Genomic DNA, 22947 nt, shown 5'->3' on the forward strand with positions numbered 1-22947 from the left:
ACCAGGGCGCAACTGTAAAAATATTAGTACATTTGGACGTTGAGAGGTGACTCATATTTTTTTTGCAGAAATTGCTTGAAAATAGCTCAAATAATAATATTTGAGTTATCCTCCCTCTCAAAAAGGTCCGGAACATTGTTTGAATAATCAAAATGTCAAAAAATGAAGGAAAAATTTGATTTTTTTCTTCGTTTTTTTTATTATAACTTTAAAAGTATTCATTTCCGAGAAAAGTTGCACTGACATAAAAGTTTTGTAATTAAATTTCCTACAATATAGGATTGGTTAAAAATTTTAAACATTGTCACCCTTGTTGCAAAATAGCAATAATTGCGAAAAAAACATAAAAAAACAAGTATTTGCATTTTACGTTTTTCAACCATTTATGCTACACATATGACATTCATCTTTGACCCATAAAAACATTATGATACAGTAAAACAACACTATGAATACTATGAATTTCATTAAGATCGGTTCAATATATTTTGCAAAATAAATTTTGCAGTCCAGCTTTCGCAAAAAAATCCATTTTTTCAAAATGTTGCAGGACTGGATAGCAAGTTGATTTTTTTGGATATAGAAGAATACGGTACCTTTCATTTACAATTTGCAAAATTAAAATCGGTGAACTATAACGGCGTCAGGAATTTTTTTAAATAAACATTAATTTTTGGTGCAACGCGCAGGACAGCGTATAGATTGCTCTGATTGGGCATTCCAATGATCTTTGATAATTATTGATAAATTTTAATTATTAGTACATTTCGATATAAATAAATAAATTTGTTTATTGCAAAATAAAAACACATAATCTGTCCTTTGAAATAACACTTTTTTAGCAAATACATTATTTGTTCATATATTTTAACTTAGAGAATAAAAGTTTATTATTTTTAAACATATGCAATTGTTTGAATAATATTTTAGAAACAATAATCAAATTAGTTTTATTTTTGTGGAATTAAAATATTGAAATACAACAAAATATAGAGTAAGAGAATAATATATTAGATAAAGATTGGAAGAAATTTTGGTGGAAATCAATTTGTGTGAATCGAACACCGCTGTCCTGCGCAATTGCAAATGAAAGGTACCGTATTCTTCTATATGTAAAAAAAGTTTCAACTTGCTATCTGCTTTATTTTCAGTCCTGCAACATTTTGAAAAAATAAATTTTTTTTTTTTCGAAATCTGGATTGCAAAATTTATTTTGCAAAATCTATTAAACCGATCTTAATGCAATTTACAGTGTTGTTTTATTATATCATGAAGTTTTTCTGGGTAAAATATGAAGGTTCTAAGTAATGATTGAAAAACGTAAAATGCAAATACTTGTTTTTTTATGTTTTTTTTTTCGCAATTATTGCTGTTTTGCAACAAGGGCGACAATTTTTAAAATTTTTAGCCAATTCTATATTGTAGAAAATTTAATTACACAACTTTTATGTTAGTGCAACTTTTTTGAAAGTGAATACTTTGAAAGTTATAATCAAAAAACGAAGAAAAAAAATCGAATTTTTCCTTTATTTTTTGACATTTTGATTATTTAAACAATGTTCCAGACCTTTTTGAATGGGAGGATAACTCAATTATTATTATATGAGTTAAATCCAAGCAATTTCTGCAAAAAAAATATGATTCACCTCTCAACGTCCATCTCAAACCAGATGCGCCCTGGACTACTCTGTTTATCATAATTATTTATATGCCATTTTATATCATCATCATCATCAAGACTGTTCCGTGTTAATGGAATGTTTTCTGTTATATGGAATTTCGGTGAATAACTCCTCGTGAATTGTCAAAGTTTGTTATATGTCATTCGTTACAATTTTCTTCTACTCATTTCGATCTAGACATATAGGGGAGTGCATATAGATTTTCACTTCGGAAAAAATTAAACAAGATAGAACTTTTTGTAATTTCATTAAGAAATGTTTAATAAACAACATATCAAAAAGTTCTACTCGAAAAGTGGGTGCTTCATTTTTTATTAAACAAATGAACTACGAAGTTTGATGTTTTTTTAAATAACTCCGAAAATATAAATTTTCGGACAAAACTGACTTGACCATTGAAAAATTCAGAAAATTTTACAAAAAAAACCTTTTATAAAGAATTTTCTAAAATTAAATCTGTATTTTCTATAATTTTTTATTTGTAACGCTAAAATCACCCTTCTTACAAACATTGGCGCACTGTAAACTAGCGTACGGCGAAGTGCACAGTTGAGTTATTTGAATGTAATTCTTTAACTAATGGATCGAATAAAATTTTACAAATTGAACCTAAAGGAAGAATAATTAAGCTAACGTATGGTTATAATAAAAAGAAATAAAATGTATGGGCATATGTACGGTGGGGGCGGAAAGCGAGCCTTACATGAATTTTGTTTAAAAATGTGTAATTAATACAATTTTTCTTATAAAAACCTCGATTTTGCACAACTTACCTTTCAAGCAACGTACTAAATAATGTTTCATTAAAAAAAAATCTCAAAAATTTAATTCAAATGTTATGTCTTAAAAAATGTAATTTTTGAAATCTTCGTAGTTTTATAGAATTACCACCACTTTAAGACGGTATTACTCAAGTTTAAACAGATCTATTACAGTTTTATAAGTGCTTTTTTAAAGCTTAGGATGTAATCTTTAAAATGCATTAAATTATTTTACTTTAGAGATGAAATAGACTATTTATTTTTGAAAAAATTAAGAAAGATGACACTAAAAAAGAGAAACAAAAATGTAATACAAAAACCGAAAATTACCAGCTAAAAAAATGTTTATATAAAGTGATCAAGACTTTTTCCTGTAAAACTTACCTAAAATACATTTAATACTAAACTTCAACAATAATAAATGTTCAGCAAAAAAAATTTTTTTAGCTCTTATACAGTATGTCTGCGTAACTTGGAACCTATTGATAACTTTTTTATTGTCAGTTTTACGAAAAAAAGTTATTCCTTATAAAATACTCTGCATGGTATATTATCTAAGATGCAATCATCAAATATCAAATTTAATGAATTTTATACGAGGTATGTCAAAAAATATGAATTTCACTCAAGAGTAAAGTATCGTTAAAATTCACAATATCGAAAATTGTTATTAAGAAAAGTTGTTTGGAATTAAAAAATTTGTTTTAGTGTTCAATTACATCCTTCTAATTAAAATATTGTGAATAATAAAGCCACTTAACTCTTAAGAAAAATTCATATTTTTTACATACCTCGTATAAAATTAAAAAAGTTTAATATCTGATGTTTGTGTCTTAGATTTCAGACCAGGGAGAGCATTTTATGAAGAATAACTTTTCTTCGTAAAAGTGATAAAAAATAGTTATCATAATTATAATAAAATGGTGATGAGTATCCGTAATTTGAGAAAAATTTGAAAACAAAATTTCGATTAGAATAATGTAATTGTATACATACATAGTTTTTAATTTCAAACAACTTTTCATAATAGCATTTTTTGATATTCTGAAATATAAAGGTACTTTACTCTTTAACGAAATTCATATTTTTGACATAACTCGTATAAAATTGATAAAATTTGATATTTGATGGTTGAGTTTTAGATTTTTGTCTATCCAGAGCATTTTATGAAGAATAACTTTTTTCGTAAAATTGATAATAAAAAAGTTTTCCATGTGGTTCCTAGCTACGCAGACGTACTGTAAAAGAGCTTCTGTATAAGAATTTTCAAATTGCAATGCCATATTCGGATTCAGTATAATCAAAAACAAAATAGAATCATATTTGATCAAAGTAAAATGATGAATTTAACGATATTTTTAAAATTATTAATACAAAACAATTGTTATTGTTTAAACAATTAATAAACAATTAGCGGCCAAATCCGCGAATAGAACTTTTAACTTTAACAAGTATATAAACTAACAAAAAAAGTTTTAGAAAAATATAAGCTTGAATTTTTCCGAAACAATGCATGTTTTCGTTCTAATTGCACTCCCCTAATAGCTCTTTCCAGTTTCTCACTTTCAGGATTCTATATCTTATGACCTGCTTATCCAATCTCTCTCTGGGTCTTCCCCTTTGTCTTTTAGGTTCGAGCTTTTTTTTACCTTGTTTCTTTTGTCCCAGTTATTTCAGTTTCTGCACTTTAGTAAATGTAATTATATCTTTTCCCTTCATTAAGTCTCTTATTTCATGGTTAGTTCTTCTTCTTCTCATTTCTAAGTTTTCCATTCTTATCGGGTCCATAATTCTTGTGAGGATTTTCCTTTCGAATATTCTTAATTTTTCATCTTCTTTATCTGTGAGACACATTGTTTCAGCTGTGTATGTAAATACTGGTCTCTGTATATTTTCAGTTTTGTATTCCTGGATAAGTTCTTGTCCTTAATTAGCCCTTTGTATCTCCATCTCATGTTTTGTTGCGTGTTACGTCTCCATTACTTGTTACTCGTATTTTTGTCATTCAAAATTACTCCCCCAAGTAAGTAAACTGTTGAACTCTTTCAAAATGTAGATTTCTATATTGATTTCTCTCGTCGTGTTATTTTCTCTTCTGGAGCAGATTATTAGCAGATATTTTGTTTTTTCTTCTTTAATTTAACACCTCTTTTCCTTGGTTCATTTGCCAGGATTGTTAATGCTTCTTTTAATCTGTCCTTGTCTATTCCCACAAGAACTATGTCATGTCAACTTCATTTTTTTTAGGAAATCCCGGAAAAAGCGGAAAAACTCCCAGAAGCCCAACAATAAATTGAATTCCAACAAAATAAGTCGCAAGAGATCGTCAGTACTTCCAGTGAAGCTAGAAATACCTTTATCCTGCTCAAATTGCGACCTCAAGTTCCACACTAACATAGACTACGCTCTACATTCCATAAAACACAGTACCGATAATAAGTACTCGTGCCATTTCTGCGATTACACCAACATCTCGAAGTACCGAACAGAGGCCCATGTACGGGTGCACGAAGGGTCGTGCAAGTACCGATGTGATATTTGCCACAAGCCGTTTAATATTAGTACCCACGCGATTGAGCACAAGTACTATCACACTGGAGAGAAGCCCTTTCAATGTGAGATATGCGGGAACCATTTTATGTTTTCCAGGATTTTGACTAAGCACAGGAGGTCGGCGCACTATGAGGTTTTGTTTGGGAAGCCTTTAGCCAAGTACGATTGCAAGGTAAGCAGGTTTTACATTGTTTTTAAGTATTCTCCTTTTCATGAACATTTTTCAGTGCGTCACAAATTATAGAAAAAAAGGTAAGTCCGTGATAATACACATTTATGACATTTATTCTAACGTGACATTTTAGTTAAATCTGACAGTTGTCAAATTTTATTTTCAATTTGGAATAAAACCAAATCAATTGTGTCTATTGCATTTATAAAATGGTATTTTCTTTCATTTGTATAGTCTTATAAATTGTACAGATTATATTGATAATATTATTATTTTATTTAATAAATAATTCTTTTTTGATTATGGCGCCATCTATCGACAACTAGAATAATCACCGAACTAGAATAATTACCGAAGTATTCCCAGACGTGCCTTTTTTTCTGTCACATACAATTTAATGCGTTAGAGAGAAATCGAAAAACTGTGACGCACTGAAAGATGATCATGAGAAAAAGAATACCATTCTTTTTCTTCTTCCTTCTTGTATGTAGGCTTTAAAGCCTGTTTCTTCTTCAATATTAGCCTCCTAAATTGTTTAAATTATCGCACCATCTTTTTCTTGGTCTGCCAATACTTCTCCGTCCATTGGTGACTTATCTCGTGCTATTCGTACTATCCTATCCTCTGCCATTCTACTAATGTGTTCGTTCCACTCCTGTTTCCGTTTTGTCACCCATACATGTCTTTTACATTGCATGCTCTTCTTATGTTTTCGCTTCTCTCCCTATCCAACAGACTTTTCCCTGATATTCGTCGAAGTATTTTCATCTCTGTTGTTTCTAGTAGTCGTCTCGTTTTAGATGTGTCAGGTCTTGTCTCCGCCGTGTATGTCAATATAGGTCTAATTGCATGCTTTATAGATTCTTGCTTTTGTGTCTTGTCTTAGGTGTTTGTTCTTCCAGATTGTGTCATTAAGAGATCCGGCCGCTTTACTTGCTTTTAAGCTTTGTTGTCGTACTTTCTCTTCAACATCTCCGTAACTGGTTATATCTATTCCCAGATATCTAAACCTTGCTTCCTGCTTTATTCTTTTCCCATCAATTTCGATTTTACATCGTAGTGGGTATTTAGATGTTGTCATACATTTCGTTTTTTCTGCTGATATCATATTTTATTTCTTGGCTGTTGTATTGAAGATGTGTGTTAATCTTTGGAGATAGTCTTCTGTCCCCGCGATTAATGCGGCGCCGTCTGCATAACATAATATTTGGATTTCTTTGTTCCCCATTCTGTAACCATGACCTTTACGTACTGCTTCTATTATTTCGTCCATTATTATATTAAAGAACAGTGGGCTTAACGAGTCACCTTGTCTTACTCCGCTTTGTACTATGTAGTAGGTATAAACTGTGTTAGTTTTCCATTTATCTTTGCCAGTATTCGATTATGTAAGTAGATGTTTTCGATGGTTTGTATAATCTTGATTGTTATGTTTCTTCTATACAGTAAGTGTAAGATGTATCCGACTTGGATGCGATCGAAAGCCTTTGTTAGGTCTATAAAACATAGATTTAAGTACCTTAGACAGTATATTTATGATTATAGCTTTCCCATTTGCGTGACATGACAAGCAGAAGAAGGATATAGGCTCATCATCACAACTCGTTATGAGCCAAAGACTTCTTCAGAACAATCCTCCAATTACCCCTGCCTCTGGTAACTCTTTCTTCATGCTCTAACTCCAAAAGATTTTAGATCGTCCTCAAAGTTGTCTTGATACTACCTAAGTCTCGGTCTTTCTCTTGCTCGTTGTCCTATCGGCCTCTTCAGTCAATAACTTTTCTGACTGTTGCACATTATTTAAATGAAGAATATACGCTGTTAGGCAGGCCGCACATCAAAGAAACATGAAACGTACATCAGGTTTCATGGAAATAAAACACTGCTAAACAAATAGACGTCCGGCCATTTATGAAACTTTCCGAAAATATAAATGTGTTATGAGCATGAATCATACTCATTTCATTGGTAGGCGTACTTCAAGATTTGTTTAGCCGTATTTAATTTTCATGAAACGTGTTTTACGTTTCATGTTTCATGTTTTTCGTTTCATGTTTCGTTGGTGTGCGGCTTGCCTAAGGGATAGGAAAAACAAGATAATACATCTAAAGAAGAAATGTGAGAATATAACAAATAAACTCAGAGAGATGGGAAAATAAATAAACCCACAAAATTCAGAAAACTCTATCAAAAACTCAATAAAAGTAAAAAAAATTAAATTAAGAACAACGTGCAGAGTCAAAGAAGAAGGCATAATATGACAACAAAGAGAAATATTCACCAAATGGAGAGAAATCTTCAAAGAAAAGTCTGAAGAAAACAGGGAGATGCATTGATATGATGCACATCTGATCTATTTGCCAGAGAGATTCCATAAAATGTCATCAATCCTATCGTTTTTCATTTTTTTCTTATTTACTAAATTCGCTTTCCAGACTCCATTCCTATTTAAACCAGATATATAATTGTCTCTATATTCACGAATGCGTCTTGTTATATTTGGGTTTGTTTATGGTTCCCATTTCAGACTATTTCTCTCTTCTTCTTTTCTTTCAGTCCCTGTCCGATTATCGTACCTTGACGATTAGATTGGCAATAAATACTTGGTTTACGGCAACTGGAAACAGATTAGTGAATATCTCTTAATAGCAATCTTGGTGATTTCGTAGCCAGGATGTTCTTCTTCTGCCTGGGCCACTTCTTCCGGCGATGTTGCCATATACAGGGTCTAACAAAAATACAGGTCATAAATGAAAGTACATATTCTGGGACCAAAAATAGTTCGAATGAACCTGACTTACCTTAATAAAAAAAGTTACAGCCCTTTGAAGTTACAAAATGAAAATCGATTTTTTCGAATATATCGAAAACTATTAGAGATTTTTTATTAAAAATGGACATGTGGCATTTTTATGGCAGCAAAATCTTAAAGTAAAATTATAGTGAAATTTGTGAACCCCATAAAAATTTTATGGGGGTGTTGTTCCCTTAAACCCCCCAAACTTTTGTGCACGCCTCAATTAAATTATTATTGTGGTACCGTTAGTTAAATTCAATATTCTTAAAACTTTTTTGCCTCCTAGTATTTTTTCGATAAGGCAGTTTTTATCGAGTTAAGGCTTACTTTTTGATATGTTTACATAAAAATTTTATGGGGTTTTGTTCTTTTAAACCCCCCAAATGTTTGTGTACGTTCCAATTAAAATATTTCTGCGGTACCATTAGTTAAACACAGTGTTTTAAAACTTTTTTGCCTCTTTGTATTTTTTCGAGAAAGCACCTTTTATCGAGATGTGGCTTCTTTTTTAATATGGTTCAAAATATACCTAAAAATGTAAATCTAACATAAATTTTCATATTTATTACCAAGTCTCCATAATCGTACTTAACCATATACAAATATGTGGTGGATTTGACAAATATTCAAAATATCTCGAAAAAAATTGACTTTTCGAAATAGTACTAAGAGCCAAAAAAGTTTTAAAAACAATGTGTTTAACAATAATAATTTAATTGAAACGTACAAAAAAGTTTGGGGGGGTTTAAAGGAACAAAACTCCCATAAAATTTCTATGGGGTGTCCAAATTTCACTATAATTTTTTCTTAAGATGCTACTGCCATAAGAATGCCACATGTCCATTTTCAATAAAAAATCTCTAATAGTTTTCGAAATATTGAAAAAAATCGATTTTCATTTTGTAACTTCAAAGGGTTGTAACTTTTTTATATGCACATTTGTACTAAGGTAAGTTAGGTTCAATCAAACTATTTTTGGTCCCAGAATATGTGATTAAATTTATGACCTGTATTTTTGTTACACCCTGTATTATTAGGTATAGAAGGTGCTAACTCTCTGGATGTCTCACTATATGGCCGAAATACTCGTATTTCAAACTTTCGAATTTTGTCGAACCCAACTTGTCGGTAGATGCACATCTCAAAGGTCTCATATTTTTTCATTAGTGTCTTTGTAATGGTCCATGGCTTCTCCATGCAATACAACAATGTGGAGAATATTTAGCAGTGTATTAATCTAATTTTAAGGTTTAATATTTATAATATCTCTTTTAATGAGAATTTCTTTAGTTTATAGAGGGCGGCTCTGTCTTTTTCAATGCATATTCTTATTTCTTTATTCATATCCCAGTTATCGTTAACGTTGAAGCCCAAATAGATGATATTATTGACTATTACAGTAAAACCTGCCATATCCGGATCAATGTGGCGACAGACCGATCCGGATATGAAAAAATCCGGATATCAAGACCACTACTTCTTTTACAGTCTGAAACGTTTTCTTCTTCATACATTCCAGTAATCAACGCCGTCGATAACTTTCGTCGATAGACACGTTTTATAGATTCTATAATACATTATTTCGCCATCTTTTAGTGCGTTATTTAACAGCAGGACTGCCTTTCTCGGTAGATTTCGGTAGATCCGGACGGCGCAGAACCGTCCGGATATGGGGAGGTCCGCATATGGCAGGTCCGGATATGGCAGGTTGTACTGTACTAACTTTTTTTCCATACGCTCTGATGTTCTTTGTTTTGTTTACGTTTTGCTGATAACCAGTTTGCTAAGTTTTGTCTTAAAAGTATTAAGTTTTAGCCCACATTTAACTAATGTTTCAGTCACCCTGTCTATAAATCGTTTTAAATATTTTTCATTGGAAACAATTAGTACCGTGTCGTCTGCGTATGTGATATTGTTTACATTAATTCCGTTTGTTTTAATGCCTGCATATTTATCTAAAGTTTCTTTTAAAATCAGTTCGGAGTAGATATTAAAAATAAGAGGCGATAAAATACACCCTTGAATCACTTCTCGTCGTATTTCCGTGCTTCCGTAGTATTTTGACCAATTCGTCTGTTTGTACATTGATGCCATACAAATATTTGATAATACGGAGGTATATCTCTCTATGTATTTCTAATATAGGTACCTACAACACTTACAACAGTTGAATTATTCCTGGCTAAATTTTATAGTATAGTAGCCCTACTACGCCACTGGCACTTCCAGTCTTCAAAGCATTACAATATTCATATTTTGACCATTTTTATGGTTAAAATCCTATACAGTATATGTTATAGTCAGTATTTGTTACAATATTATGTTAGAGTTAGAATCCTTTAATCAATCAAAACATTACAACCCAGAAAATATCTTTGTGTAAAAACTGTCCTGCATCTTTCATATTGACTTCTCATATTCAGAGTTAAATAGAAATAAGTAGGTATGTAAAAAAGTAAAAAAAATATGACATTGTTGTCGATAACTAGATATATGCCTGTATATATGTCGAAAACAAATAATTTTCCAACAATTTTTCCATAATTTCACAACATATTTAACATAATATTGATTTTATTTCTAACCTCTGCTTCTGTCCCTTTTAGGTATGCAACAAACATTACGAATCACTCCCGGGCCTGCAGCGTCACATGTACAGCCAGCACAACGATTCTGGGGAGGATTGGTCCGTCATTTGTGACATTTGTGGTAAAAAAATCGCTTCAAAGGAAAAACTGAAGTACCATTTACGAACCCACACAGGAGACAGGCCTTTCGCATGTGTTTCCTGTCCGAGAAGATTCCCCAAGAAGGACCAGCTCAAGGAACACGAGAGAGTTCATACCGGGGAGAAACCCTTTAATTGTACTTATTGTGGGAAGAGTTTTGCACATAGGGCTCCGTTTAGGTACCATATCAAAACGCACACCGGAGAGAGACCCTATAGTTGTCCCATTTGTGGAAAGGGGTTCATTTCGAAGGCTGCACTATCTGGACATGCCTTAGTTTGTTCAAAAAAGTAGGTTAAATAGGCGAGGCAATGAATCATAGCATATTCGAATCCGGAAAGTGTCAGGAAAGTTTGTGAACAAAATTCTTGGTGGTAGTAAAATGAAAATTACAATTTGTGCATGAGGAAAATGCATTTCCAAAGTGCATAGAAAATGAAAAATTTGCAACTCGGAAGTATCGACAAAAATAACATAAAACTCTAGGAAACGAGATCCACCCTGGGCCCCAGGTAGCTAGAAGACCATCGATGTAATCCCCCTTGCCCCAGCCCTTTTAAAATCCATTTGCCTTATGCACCAGGGCCGGATTTAAGGGGGGCAGGCTGGGCAGGCTGGGCAGCTGACCGGGGCCCCCACAAAGCCCCAAACTTAAAAAAATCAGCACATTATTCACATAAAATAATTTGTCAATCAATTAACTGTAATATTTCGTTATATGGAAGGTTTCTCTCCTATTAAAAATGTATTTTTGGCAAATTACGGTCATAAAGCAGAAGATATATTTAATGTTTTAATGACATTCTTGCAAGAAGATGATATCGATTTGAAAAGCTGCAGGGGACAGTCCTACGACAATGCGTCAGTTATGAGTGGAAAATACAATGGTGTTCAGCTAAAATTTAGATAACATAATATCTTGACGTTGTAGATTCCATGTGTCGCCCACTCTCTAAATTTAGTTGCTAAAGCTGCAGCTAAGTGTTGTCCTGCTGCCATAGAATTATTTGATTTCTTGGAAGGACTGTATGAATGCTATGTATTTTTCACTTCCTCTATATATAGATACAACTTGTTAATCGAATGTTTAAAAACGTCTTTAAACGAGAGCAACGCCGACCGTGGCAGAAATATTATTGTTTTAAAAAAAAGAGTAAATACTACTAGATGGTCGTCTAGAAGTGATGCCGCAAAAGAACTAGTTAAAGGTTATAATCAGATTAAAGGAGTATTATCCAAAATTTCAAAAGACGATGAGCAACCATTTGAAACTCGTAGCGATACAAATGGTTTGTATAATCGAGTGTGTTTACTGAAAACAGGGATATTTGCAATATTTTGGAATGAAATCTTAGAAAGGACAAACAGCACAAGTCGTATTCTCCAAGATCCAAATATTGACCTTAATTCAGGAGTGGCGACACTAAAATCAATTAAAAAATTTATATTCTTTTAAGGAATATTTCAGAGACTGAAATGACAAAATCAGAGAAATTTAGGACTCAAAATTTTATAGCTATTATAGATCACTTCATTTCCTCTTCAAGTCATAGGCATTTCCAAAGTGCATAGAAAATGAAAAATTTGCAACTCGGAAATATCGACAAAAATAACATGAAATTCTAGGAAACGAGATCCACCCTGGGCCCCAGGTAGCTAGAAGACCTTCAGGTAATCCCTTTTGCCCCAGCCCTTTGGAAATCCATTTGCCTTATGCACATATGCACAAAATGCATGTTTCATTTTACTACAATGAATTTTGTTCGCAAACTTTCCTGACACTTTCCAGAATCGAATGCAAAAAATTGATTTAGTGCTGCATTGCCTCGCCAACAGAAGTGTTGGGTTTTAAATTATATCCACTTAAAAAAAAAAGTGTAAACGAAATTTTTCTAACGCTTAGAATGTAAATTCTGTTTCATTTCCGAGTTAGCTCATTGAAAGTGTTCGTTCTTTTCACTCTTTTATTATTACTAGGTTTTTTCTTATCAATAATATATCATTAAGAATGCTTTTTTCATCTAGCCTCATAATCAGAATTATCTTTACTTATATTTGGACCATCTATGATAAAGGCAGAAATTAATTTGATCTTTCTCTTTCTTGGTTTGTTGGTGACTGACTAAAAGTACTTATGCAAATGACGACAGAGCAGTCAGCTGCTGTAGAAAGTCTTATGTAAACTGATATTTACCTTCTTCATTCCAAAAACATATATGACGATAAAATGTCTGGATAAAAAAAATTGATAAAACTAATGTCAGAACCTATCGCGAGGCGAACTCTGACTCAGATCACTATCTTCTCAAGATAGTGATCAACAAATGTATCAAAGAAATGATTACCTAATAATATTAGGTATGGACCAAGGAACAGATGACAGAGGAATGGGCATTTGGCCTTATACAGCCCATATATTAGAAAGGGAGATAAGAGGGAATGCCAGAATTACAGGCAAATTACATTGCTAAATGTAGTATACAAAATTATTTCTGGTACTATCTATAATAGATGGTACACGACAATTAGACCGAAATCATTAGACCGAAAGCAGTAGACCGAACTTATTAGGCCGAAAAGCACTTTACCGAAAGCTCACTAGACCGAACAGCATTAGACCGAAATGGTAAATAAATTTAAAAAGTTTGCAGTAAATTATGCTAAGATTTTGTATATCTGTCTTTTTGTTTATTGTATTTTTTGTATTATTTTATATATAGCCTGTGTAAATTGTTACTATGTACAGTCTGATATAAAATAATTTTCATCCGTTAAACAAATTAGTGAAGGTAATAGTCCAGAGAAATAAGATTTTTCTCGTGACACATCCCCCTCCAGCCGAAACCAAATTTTTTGAGTAGTATGGACATCTATATTAACAACCTTTATGTTTCCTGCAGCCGATTTTGGTGATATACATAATTATAAACAAATGAAAATCAAAAAACGGTAAATTTTCGCTTTTTTCGTCTATAACCAAAAAGTTAAGCATTTTCAACAAATTTGAGAGTAAAAAACTCATAAATCGTCTAAAAAATTTCAATATGGCGTTCGCTGAATATGTCTATCCTTATTGGTTGCTTAGAAAATTGCAAAATAAATAATAAATTTTGAGTTTTTATAAATATTCATAACTTATGTAAAAATTAACTTAGAACCTTCTTATTACACGGAATGCTGAGACTTCTTGTGCTTAAATTATATTTTAAATTTCAAAGCAATTGGTCAAATAGTTAAAAAGTTATTTAATTTGTTTATCCCAAATTCATTTTTTTTGCAACACTATAAGTCAGAAAATTATGAGGCTACAGTAAGACTTCTGACAGTTTATGGAAGAAAAACATTTATACTATTGACTGAATTAAAAAAAATGACAAAACTAATTTTAAACGGTGTAAAATTATTTTGCAAAAACACGTCGATTTTTTGCTTACTTATAAACAATTAGAATAACTTTTTAACCCTTACCCGTAAAAAAATTATTTTTTCATATTTGGAAAGACTGAATTATTATACACATTTAGAAAGAAAAACAATTGTCATAGGACAATTAATAACGAAGTTAGCCCCCCTTTTTTTAATTTACATGTTTTTGAAAAATAATTTTGCGGTATTTAGAATTATTTTTTGGTATTTTTTTTTAATAAAATTAATAGTATAAATCCTCTTCTTTCATAAACTATCCAAAGTATTAGTGTAACTTCATCATTTTCTGACTTATAGCGTTGCAAAAAAAATTAATTTGGGATAAACAAATTAAATACCTATTAAACTATTTGACCAATTGCTTTGCAATTTAGTGTATGATTTAAGTACAAGGTCTCAGCATTATGTGAAATAAGAACGTTCTAAGTTAATTTTTACATAAGTTATGAATATTTATAAAAACTCAAAATTTATGATTTATTTTGCAATTTTCTAAGCAACCAATAAGGATAGACATATTCAGCGAACGCATATTAAAGTTTTTTTTATACGATTTAAGAGTTTCTCACTCTTAAATTTGTTTAAAATACTTAACTTTTTAGTTATAGACGAAAAAAAGCGAAAATTTACCGTTTTTTGATCTTCATTTGTTTATAACTATGTATATCATCAAAATCGGCTGCAGGAAACATAGGGTAGGTGGGGGCAAAGGTACGCACGGGGCAAAGGTACGCACTTACATTTTTCAGTAACTGCTTATATGTTAGCGACAGCATCTTGTGGCATATGTTGGTACTACTCAGTAGCATTGGATGAGAAACTTTGGCGCAACCAGGGAGAATACAACAACAAAAATGAGGTAAAAATTATTTTTGTACCTTTTGATCTAATTTTTCTTAAAAGTTGATTGATTCTAATTCTTAATCTTTCAAACTCAGATTATTATTGGTTAGGCATGTTGAAAGTTTATTGTTAGAAGACTTCTTCCACATGACAGTTTGAAGTTCACATGTGCATAGTTTTATATTGAGGTTCGATATATTATTAGTTGCCGGATGGGGCAAAAGTACTCCCACAAAATGCACACAAATGGGGCAAACGTCCGCAGTGCGTACCTTTGCCCCCAGTGGGGTAGACTTGGTAAATGCACGTTTCAAGTCGATCTTCAAAATGAATATCAAGTTGAGCTTGATATTCTATCAGCTACTTTCCTCTTAATTTCAAAATGTCTCAAATCCGCAAAAGTACGCGCATGCGTACTTTTGCCCCATTGAGTGGGGCAAAGGTGCGCATTTACATTTTTTTTCAAAAAGTTATCAACACTACTAAAATTATATTGAAGAATTTCCATTTGCCTAATATGATTACAAAATGTATCAATTTCACTTTTATCTATACTGTGTGCCAATTCAAGCATTAGGAGATTCACTAGAGATGAAAATTTAGAAAATGCGTACCTTTGCCCCCACCTACCGTATAGGTTATTATTATAGATGTCCATACTACTAAAAAAATTTGGTTTCGGTCTGGAGGGGGTTGTGTCACCAACAGGATATTTTTTTTCCTTATTTCTCTGAACTATAACAATAAATTAAGGGTAGAGTGACGTTAACACCATTTTAACTGTTTATAATAACCATCCAAATAACATTTAGTTGTAATTACATTAGTCTTTCTCTTTTACTGCGACAAGTAAAAAGAACTGCTTTTCGGTCTTCTGCTGTTCGGTCTAGTGAGGTTTCGGTAAAGTGCTTTTCGGTCTAATGAGTTCGGTCTACTGCTTTCGGTCTAATGATTTCGGTCTCTTTACAGTAAACCATAATAGATTGTTATAATACTCTAATCGGTCATTATCAAAATGTATTCAGCTCTATTTGGTCTGCAGACAATACTTATAATCATACTAAAAACAATTCAAGAAATAGCTTATGAATTCGACATCATCATCATCATGGCATCCACACTCCTAGCGGAGTGATTGCCGCCCTCTTTGGGCTTTTCCGATTCGTTTGTCGCGGTGAATCAATCCGCATTAATATTTTTGTTTTGCAATTGGTTGTATGACTCAGTTTGGGTTGAGGCAAGGTTCAGGAACAAGAGAAGCAATAGTAGCAACACAGGTGTTGGTCCAAAATTATTACGATCAGAGAAAGGACGTATTCCTGTGCTTTTTAGATTCCGAGAAAGCGTTTGATCGTGTCCAACATCACAAGTTAATGCAGATCCTCAAGAAGCTTGATATAGACCAAAAAAACATAAGATGCATTGAAAACTTGTACCAGGCAGCACAATTAAAAATAGACAATTCTATATCCAAACCCATACATATAAGAAGGGGTGTTCGGTAGGGATGTGTGCTTTCTCCTTTTTTATTTAACATTAATAGTCCATTCTTTCACGGTTTTTGCTCTAAATTTTAAAGAACCGCTTGGATTGACATGAAATTTGGCATACGTATAGCTTACATGTCAAAGAAAAAAAGTGATATTGTGTCGATGTGTGCTTTTTCCCTGGGGGTGACTTTCACCCCCTCTTGGGGGTGAAAAAATATATGTCCAAAATAAGTGCGGAAATGGGTAAACTGACTAATTTGAAGTAACTTTTGTTCTATAGAGCTTTTTCGTCAAGTCAACACTTTTCGAGTTATTTGCGAGTGAGTATGTTCATTTTTCAACAAAATAAACACGTTTTTAGACGGTTTTTCGCAAATAACTCAAAAAGTAAGTATTTTGTCGAAAAAAAAAAACGTTCTTAGCAAAAATATAGCCTATAAAAAAGTAAAAAAAATGATGTACGCGTTAGGTCTCTGGATCTCGTAGAACCAGAGTTATAGCCAATGAAAAATAGATTCATATTCACCAAATTTCAAATAGAATATTTCGACGTAAAATATCCAAAAAATTAAGAACTTTTTGGGAAAAACCCATTATAACTTTTTTAAAATGTTTAAAAAAGCTTTATTTCTGTTTTTGTAAAAAGTTTGTAGCTTTAAATTTAAGCAAGTTACGCTCAAAATAAAGAAGGTCCCTTTTGTTTTTGCAAAAAAAAAAATCGGGAAGACCACCCCCTAATTAGCAACTTAAATGAAATTAATCGTTACCGCTCCACAAATTATTTTACTTATGTTGTGTTTATATGATCTGTAAGTTTCATCGATTTAAAGTGCTTATTTTTGAAAAAATTTGGTTTCAAAGTAAAATGTTTAAAAATTTAAATTTTGAAAAATATCCTTTTTTTCAAAATAACTTAAAAATTGTTAGAGATACCAAAAATCTCGAAAAACAAAAAAAGTCAGATTTGCTTTTCTGAATATCATGTATTTTTTTGTTTTTCTGTTAGACAAAAATTGATTAAGATTTGGTGTTTCTAAATTTGCATACATTCGTGATCAGTGACTCGTTCAACCCTTTTAACTACAGCCCTTTCAATAATAAGGTCTTTGAACCGATGAAACTTACAGATCATATAAACAATATACAACACGAGTCAAGAAACTTGTGAAGTTTTAACGATTAAGTTCATTTAAGATACTAATTAGGGGGTGATTTTCTCGATTTTTTTACCAAAACCGACTAACTTTATTTTGAGCGTAACTTGTTTAATTTTGATGCTAGAATTTTTTTTTTATAAAACAAAAATGAAGCTTTTTTTAAATACTTTAAATAAGTTGTAATGAGTTTTCCCCGAAATGTGCTTCATTTTTGGTTATTTCACGTTAAAGTATTCCATTTGGAATTTGACGAATATGAACCTATTTTTCATTAGCTATAACTCTGCTTCTACTAGGTGTAGAGACGTGATATATACACCATTTTTTTAAATTTTTTACACGCTATATTTTTGCTAAGAAAGTTTTTTCGACAAAATACTTACTATTTGAGTTATTTGCGAAAAGCCGTCTAAAAGCGTGGTTATTTTGTTGAAAAAATGAACATATTAACTGCCAAATAACTCGAAAAGTATTGACTTAGTGAAAAAACTCTATAGAGCAAAAGTTACTTAAAATTAGCCAGTTAATCGATTTCCTGACTTTCTTTGGACGAATATTTTTTCACCCACAAGAGCGGGTGAAAACCACCCCCAGGGCAAAAGCACATATCGGCACAATATCACTTTTTTTCTCTGACTTATTAGCTATGTGTATGCCAAATTTCATGTCAATCCAAGTGGTTCTTTAAAATTTAGAGGTTTTGCAATATTCTACCGTTAAAGAACGGACTATAATTCGGAAGCCATATTTCAAGAGTATTTGGAAGATGCAGAGATGGGAATCAAAGTGAATGGAGTATTGATCAACAACATACGATATGCTGATGGTGCTGTCTTAATTTGTGACAACATAGCAGATCTTCAACAACTTGTCACTATAATCGGAGAATACAGTAAGCGAATGGGATTAGAGATTAATACCAAAAAGACCAAATTCATGATCATCTCCAGAAACTTGGATGCATTTGAAAACTCCACCATAACACTGAATACTAAGTCCATTGAAAGAGTGAGCAAATTTAAATACCTGGGAACGAGGTTTTTTGAAGACTGGGCATCGGACAGGGAAGTAAAATGTCGCATTGAGTAAGCTCGACAAGCTTTCGTAAAATTCAGGAAGGTATATACTGACCTGCTCAGAGTTCGACTTTACACTGAGACTAAGGTTTACTAAATGCTACGTGTGGTCGGTGCTGCTATATAGCATAGAGGGCTGGCCACTCAAAACGAGGGATATAAACAGATTAGAAGCCTTCGAAATGTGGCTTTATCGCCGTATCCTAAAGATACCATGGACGGCGAAAGTCACAAATATAGATGTCCTTAAAAGAATCAACCAAGAACGCCAGCTTTTCGAAAACATCAAGAAAAGAAAAACGGTGTACTTGGATCACATCATGCGAAACGAAAAATACCAGTTCCTTCAACTTATAATCCAGGGTAAAATTGAAGGCAAGAGAGGAATAGGACGCAAGAAAATGTCCTGGCTCCGAAACATAAGGCAATGGACAGGGATTAACGACATACAATCTCTGACACGCATTGCAAGAAACAGAGTTAATGGAAAATGTGATCGCTAACATCCATTAGTAAATTTGCATTTGAAGAAGAAGAAGTGTGACTTGGCATCTTCTACAATTTTCCTCCATTCGTTCCTGTTTTTGCTTGTGGTTACCTATTCTCTGACTCTCATCTACTTAAGGCCCTCGACTATCTGGTTCTCCCATCTAGTTTTGAATACAACATGAATTCGACATAATTTGAATACAACAAAAATTATTCGAATATAAAATGTCGGCCCTCGAGAATTTTGTCAATATCTTCCGTCATAAAGATACATGACCACCTCTATCTTCTATTGCTGTATACAAAATTCTTAGTCCTTTTAAACACACTTCAGACCTTTTCACAATTACCTCTAACATAATACTTTAAAAACACCGCTTAGGGCAGGGCACTTTGTAACAAAACTCAAAATCCTTGACAATACACAAACTGATTACATTTTTGTAATCAGTATGTGATTTTCTGCCAAACACATCACGTTTTCTATACTCTTGTAAATCTTTGAACGTCTTCTCATGCTCAAACTCCGTGAAATTAGCTGCTTAAAGATTCAAAATTAGCGGTTTGCCTCTCTTTTAGGACATGCGCAATTATTGCAGCATAATATCACCAAAGAAAAGATCTTAAACGTACTAGCGCCTTAATTTAGGCAACGCACACTGTCACTTATATACACTTCAATTTCAAAAAGTTTTTAGCTCAAAATTAGAAAAAGTATCTCAACTATGGTATCTATAGTTTCCTCTCATTTTTAACTTGTATATTTGTGTGGTACTTTTCTGTTTTTAATTTATTTTTATAAATTTCTATTTTTGCAATACAATACAATGACCAAGTCTATATGTATAGGTATTTAAAATATAATATTTTTGTATGTTTTATATTAAACAATTTGAAAACAAAATATGATCTTATTATTAATTGTTTTTGTAAGTCTATCCATGATTTGAATGTTTTAATATTTAATGACGGGGCGTGTACGGCACGGGTCGTGGTGCGCAATAGACAGCGCACGTCCCCATTGTCGCTCCGTCCCGTTGTACTATAAACTAGCCAATGTCTTGCATATCACACGATCCTTCAACTTGCCCCGCAAGAAAACCGTGACATCCACGCCCCGTCCACATCCCTTCCTAAGATAAATCAGTCTTAATAGGGCTTTTCATCGATTGTCATTTCTTTCGAGCTTCTGTCATATGTTGTATAATCTGTGTATAATATTAATATACACGGGTTATACGACACATGGCAGAAGCTCGAAACAAATGACTGTGAATGAAAAGCCCTATACAGTAAGGTGACGTGATTTAAAGTGAGGTAAGAGGTAAGTATGACCATCGTTTCATTTAAATCACTAACATAAACACTTTTTAGAGTAACAACCAAGCCAGACGAAGCAAAATGTGAAATGGAAGAGTACGACTTCGAATCCGAAACTGAGTGGATCCCAGAAGAAGAAAAACTAAAGAAAAGCAAATTACTAAAAGAAAAACTGAGAAGAGAACGAAAAGAACTTAAAGAGAAGTTAAAGAAAGAGAAGAGAATCACAAAAGACGGAACAAAAATCAAAAAGTTGAAGAAAGAAAAGAAGGAGAAGAAAGAGAAGAGAGAGAAGAAGGAGAAGAAACGCAAAAAACGGAACACGGACAATCATCCACCGCCTGCTGAACTAGACGAGCCTATTATATGTGACATATGTGACCAAACTTATAAAAATAATGTTGCCTTTGCCTTACATTCCATTGTTCATAGCGAAGATGGTAAATATCACTGCCATTTGTGCTCTTATCGAAACGCTTCAAAGTACCATCTCGAGATGCACGTGCGTGCTCACGAGGGAGCCACCAAATACAAATGTGAGATTTGTAACAAAGCTTTCACAGTTAGCACGCATGCGCTAGAGCATAAGTATTTTCACACAGGGGAAAAACCATTTCAATGTGAAATATGTGGTAAGCATTTCATGTTCTCGTGGTTTTTGGCTTCACATAGACGCACTTCACATTACGAAATTCTCACAGGCAGCCCTTTGGTCAAATTCGACTGTACTATTTGTAATAAGCACTATGCTTCAGCTTCAGGCCTCAGACGGCATAACCTTAAAAATCACAACGAAACAGGCGTAGATCTTTCTGTCCTTTGCGATATATGTGGAAAACAGTTATCCAGTAGGGAGAAACTTAAGTTTCACCATCGTACACACACAGGTTACAAACCGTATGGTTGCCAAACCTGCCCCAAACATTTTTCTAAAAAAGAGCAGCTTATTGAGCACACTAGGGTCCATACGGGAGAAAAGCCTTACGTTTGTAAATACTGTGGTAAAGCCTTTACTCAAAGAACTCCCCTAAGAATCCACGAAAGAACACACACAGGAGAGCGACCAAATATTTGCCCGATTTGCAGCAAAGGATTCATTTCCAAAACTGCTCTGGAAAGCCATATTAGGAGTTGTTACAACAACTCGCAGATTATTATACCTGAAGTCATGCAATTGCCGTATCATTCGTTTTATGGATCAAACTCTACTCCTATGACTCCGATGACTCCTATGACCCCTTCTTCGGAAGTTTCGGAGTTGGAGCATAAGTTTTCTCTTTCAGATGCTTTTCTTGATCCTCGACAACATATCGATGTAATTGGACACATGACTCCCATGTAAATTTACGAACAAAATGGCAACTAGACGATTTTTGACAGACTTTGTTAAGTTTTCATATGTTAAGTTGCAACTGCTTAGTCATAAGTTGGAGCTTAACATCTATCCAAGTTAAGTTGTTGTGAAACATGTTTTGTGAAGTAAATACAGTGAAAAGTTTTCAAAGTACTTATTTGCTTCCATATATTACCATTATTCACCCAGTACAACACACAAGCATCCGGTATGTCTTCATTCCTTGTTTGTTTCGGGTTATATTGATCTACCTTGGGCTTAAGGGTTTTTTGAGATCATCTGCTCATCTCATTTTTGGTTTTACGTATGTCCTACAAATGTCCTTTCAGCATCTATGGCTTTAGTTTCCCTTGTTTTCTTCTATCATATTTCTTCTATCTGAAAACACGTGTCCTATAAAAACAATTCAGCCTTAGTTTTACATTCCATAGTCCATAGCGATGATGCTAAATATCACTGCCATTTGTGCTCTTATCGAAACGCTTCAAAGTACCATCTCGAGATGCACGTGCGTGCTCACGAGGGAGCCACCAAATACAAATTTGAGATTTGCAACAAAGCTTTCACAGTTAGCACGCATGCGCTAGAGCATAAGTATTTTCACACAGGGGAAAAACCGTTTCAATGTGAAATATGTGGTAAGCATTTCATGTTTTCGTGGTTTTTGGCTTCACATAGACGCACTTCACATTACGAAATTCTCACAATTTAGTCAAATTCGACTGTACTATTTGTAATAAGCACTATGCTTCAGCTTCAGGCCTCAGACGACATAACCTTAAAAATCACAACGAAACAGGCGTAGATCTTTCTGTCCTATGCGATATATGTGGGAAGCAATTATCCAGTAGGGAAAAACTTAAGTTTTACCACCGAACACACACAGTTTACTAATCGTATGGTTGCCAAACCTGCCCCAAACACTTTTCCAAAAAAGAGCAGCTTATTGAGCACACTAGGGTCCATACGGGAGAAAAACCCTTCGTTTGTAAATACTGTGGTAAAGCCTTTACTCAAAGAACTCCCCTAAGAATCCACGAAAGAACACACACAGGAGAGCGACCAAATATTTGCCTTATTTGCAGCAAAGGGTTCATT

General features: G+C 33.1%; 2 protein-coding genes across 2 annotated transcripts; both read left to right on the forward strand.

The window, feature by feature from the left end:
* Positions 1–4394: 4394 nt before the first annotated feature.
* On the forward strand, positions 4395–13591 carry LOC114325028 (gastrula zinc finger protein XlCGF7.1-like). Its single transcript, XM_028272952.2, has 2 exons — positions 4395–5168; positions 10572–13591. The coding sequence occupies exons 1-2, from the start codon at positions 4623–4625 to the stop codon at positions 10986–10988; spliced, it is 963 nt and encodes a 320-aa protein (XP_028128753.2). The 5' UTR covers positions 4395–4622; the 3' UTR covers positions 10989–13591.
* A 6964-nt stretch (positions 13592–20555) lies between these two features.
* On the forward strand, positions 20556–21844 carry LOC114325062 (zinc finger protein 879-like). Its single transcript, XM_028272990.2, has one exon. It carries the CDS (start codon positions 20584–20586, stop codon positions 21835–21837), a length of 1254 nt encoding a protein of 417 aa, XP_028128791.2. The 5' UTR covers positions 20556–20583; the 3' UTR covers positions 21838–21844.
* The last annotated feature ends 1103 nt before the right edge of the window (positions 21845–22947 follow it).

This window comes from Diabrotica virgifera, chromosome 9, assembly GCF_917563875.1.
Source record: "Diabrotica virgifera virgifera chromosome 9, PGI_DIABVI_V3a".
Lineage (NCBI taxonomy): Eukaryota > Metazoa > Arthropoda > Insecta > Coleoptera > Chrysomelidae > Diabrotica > Diabrotica virgifera.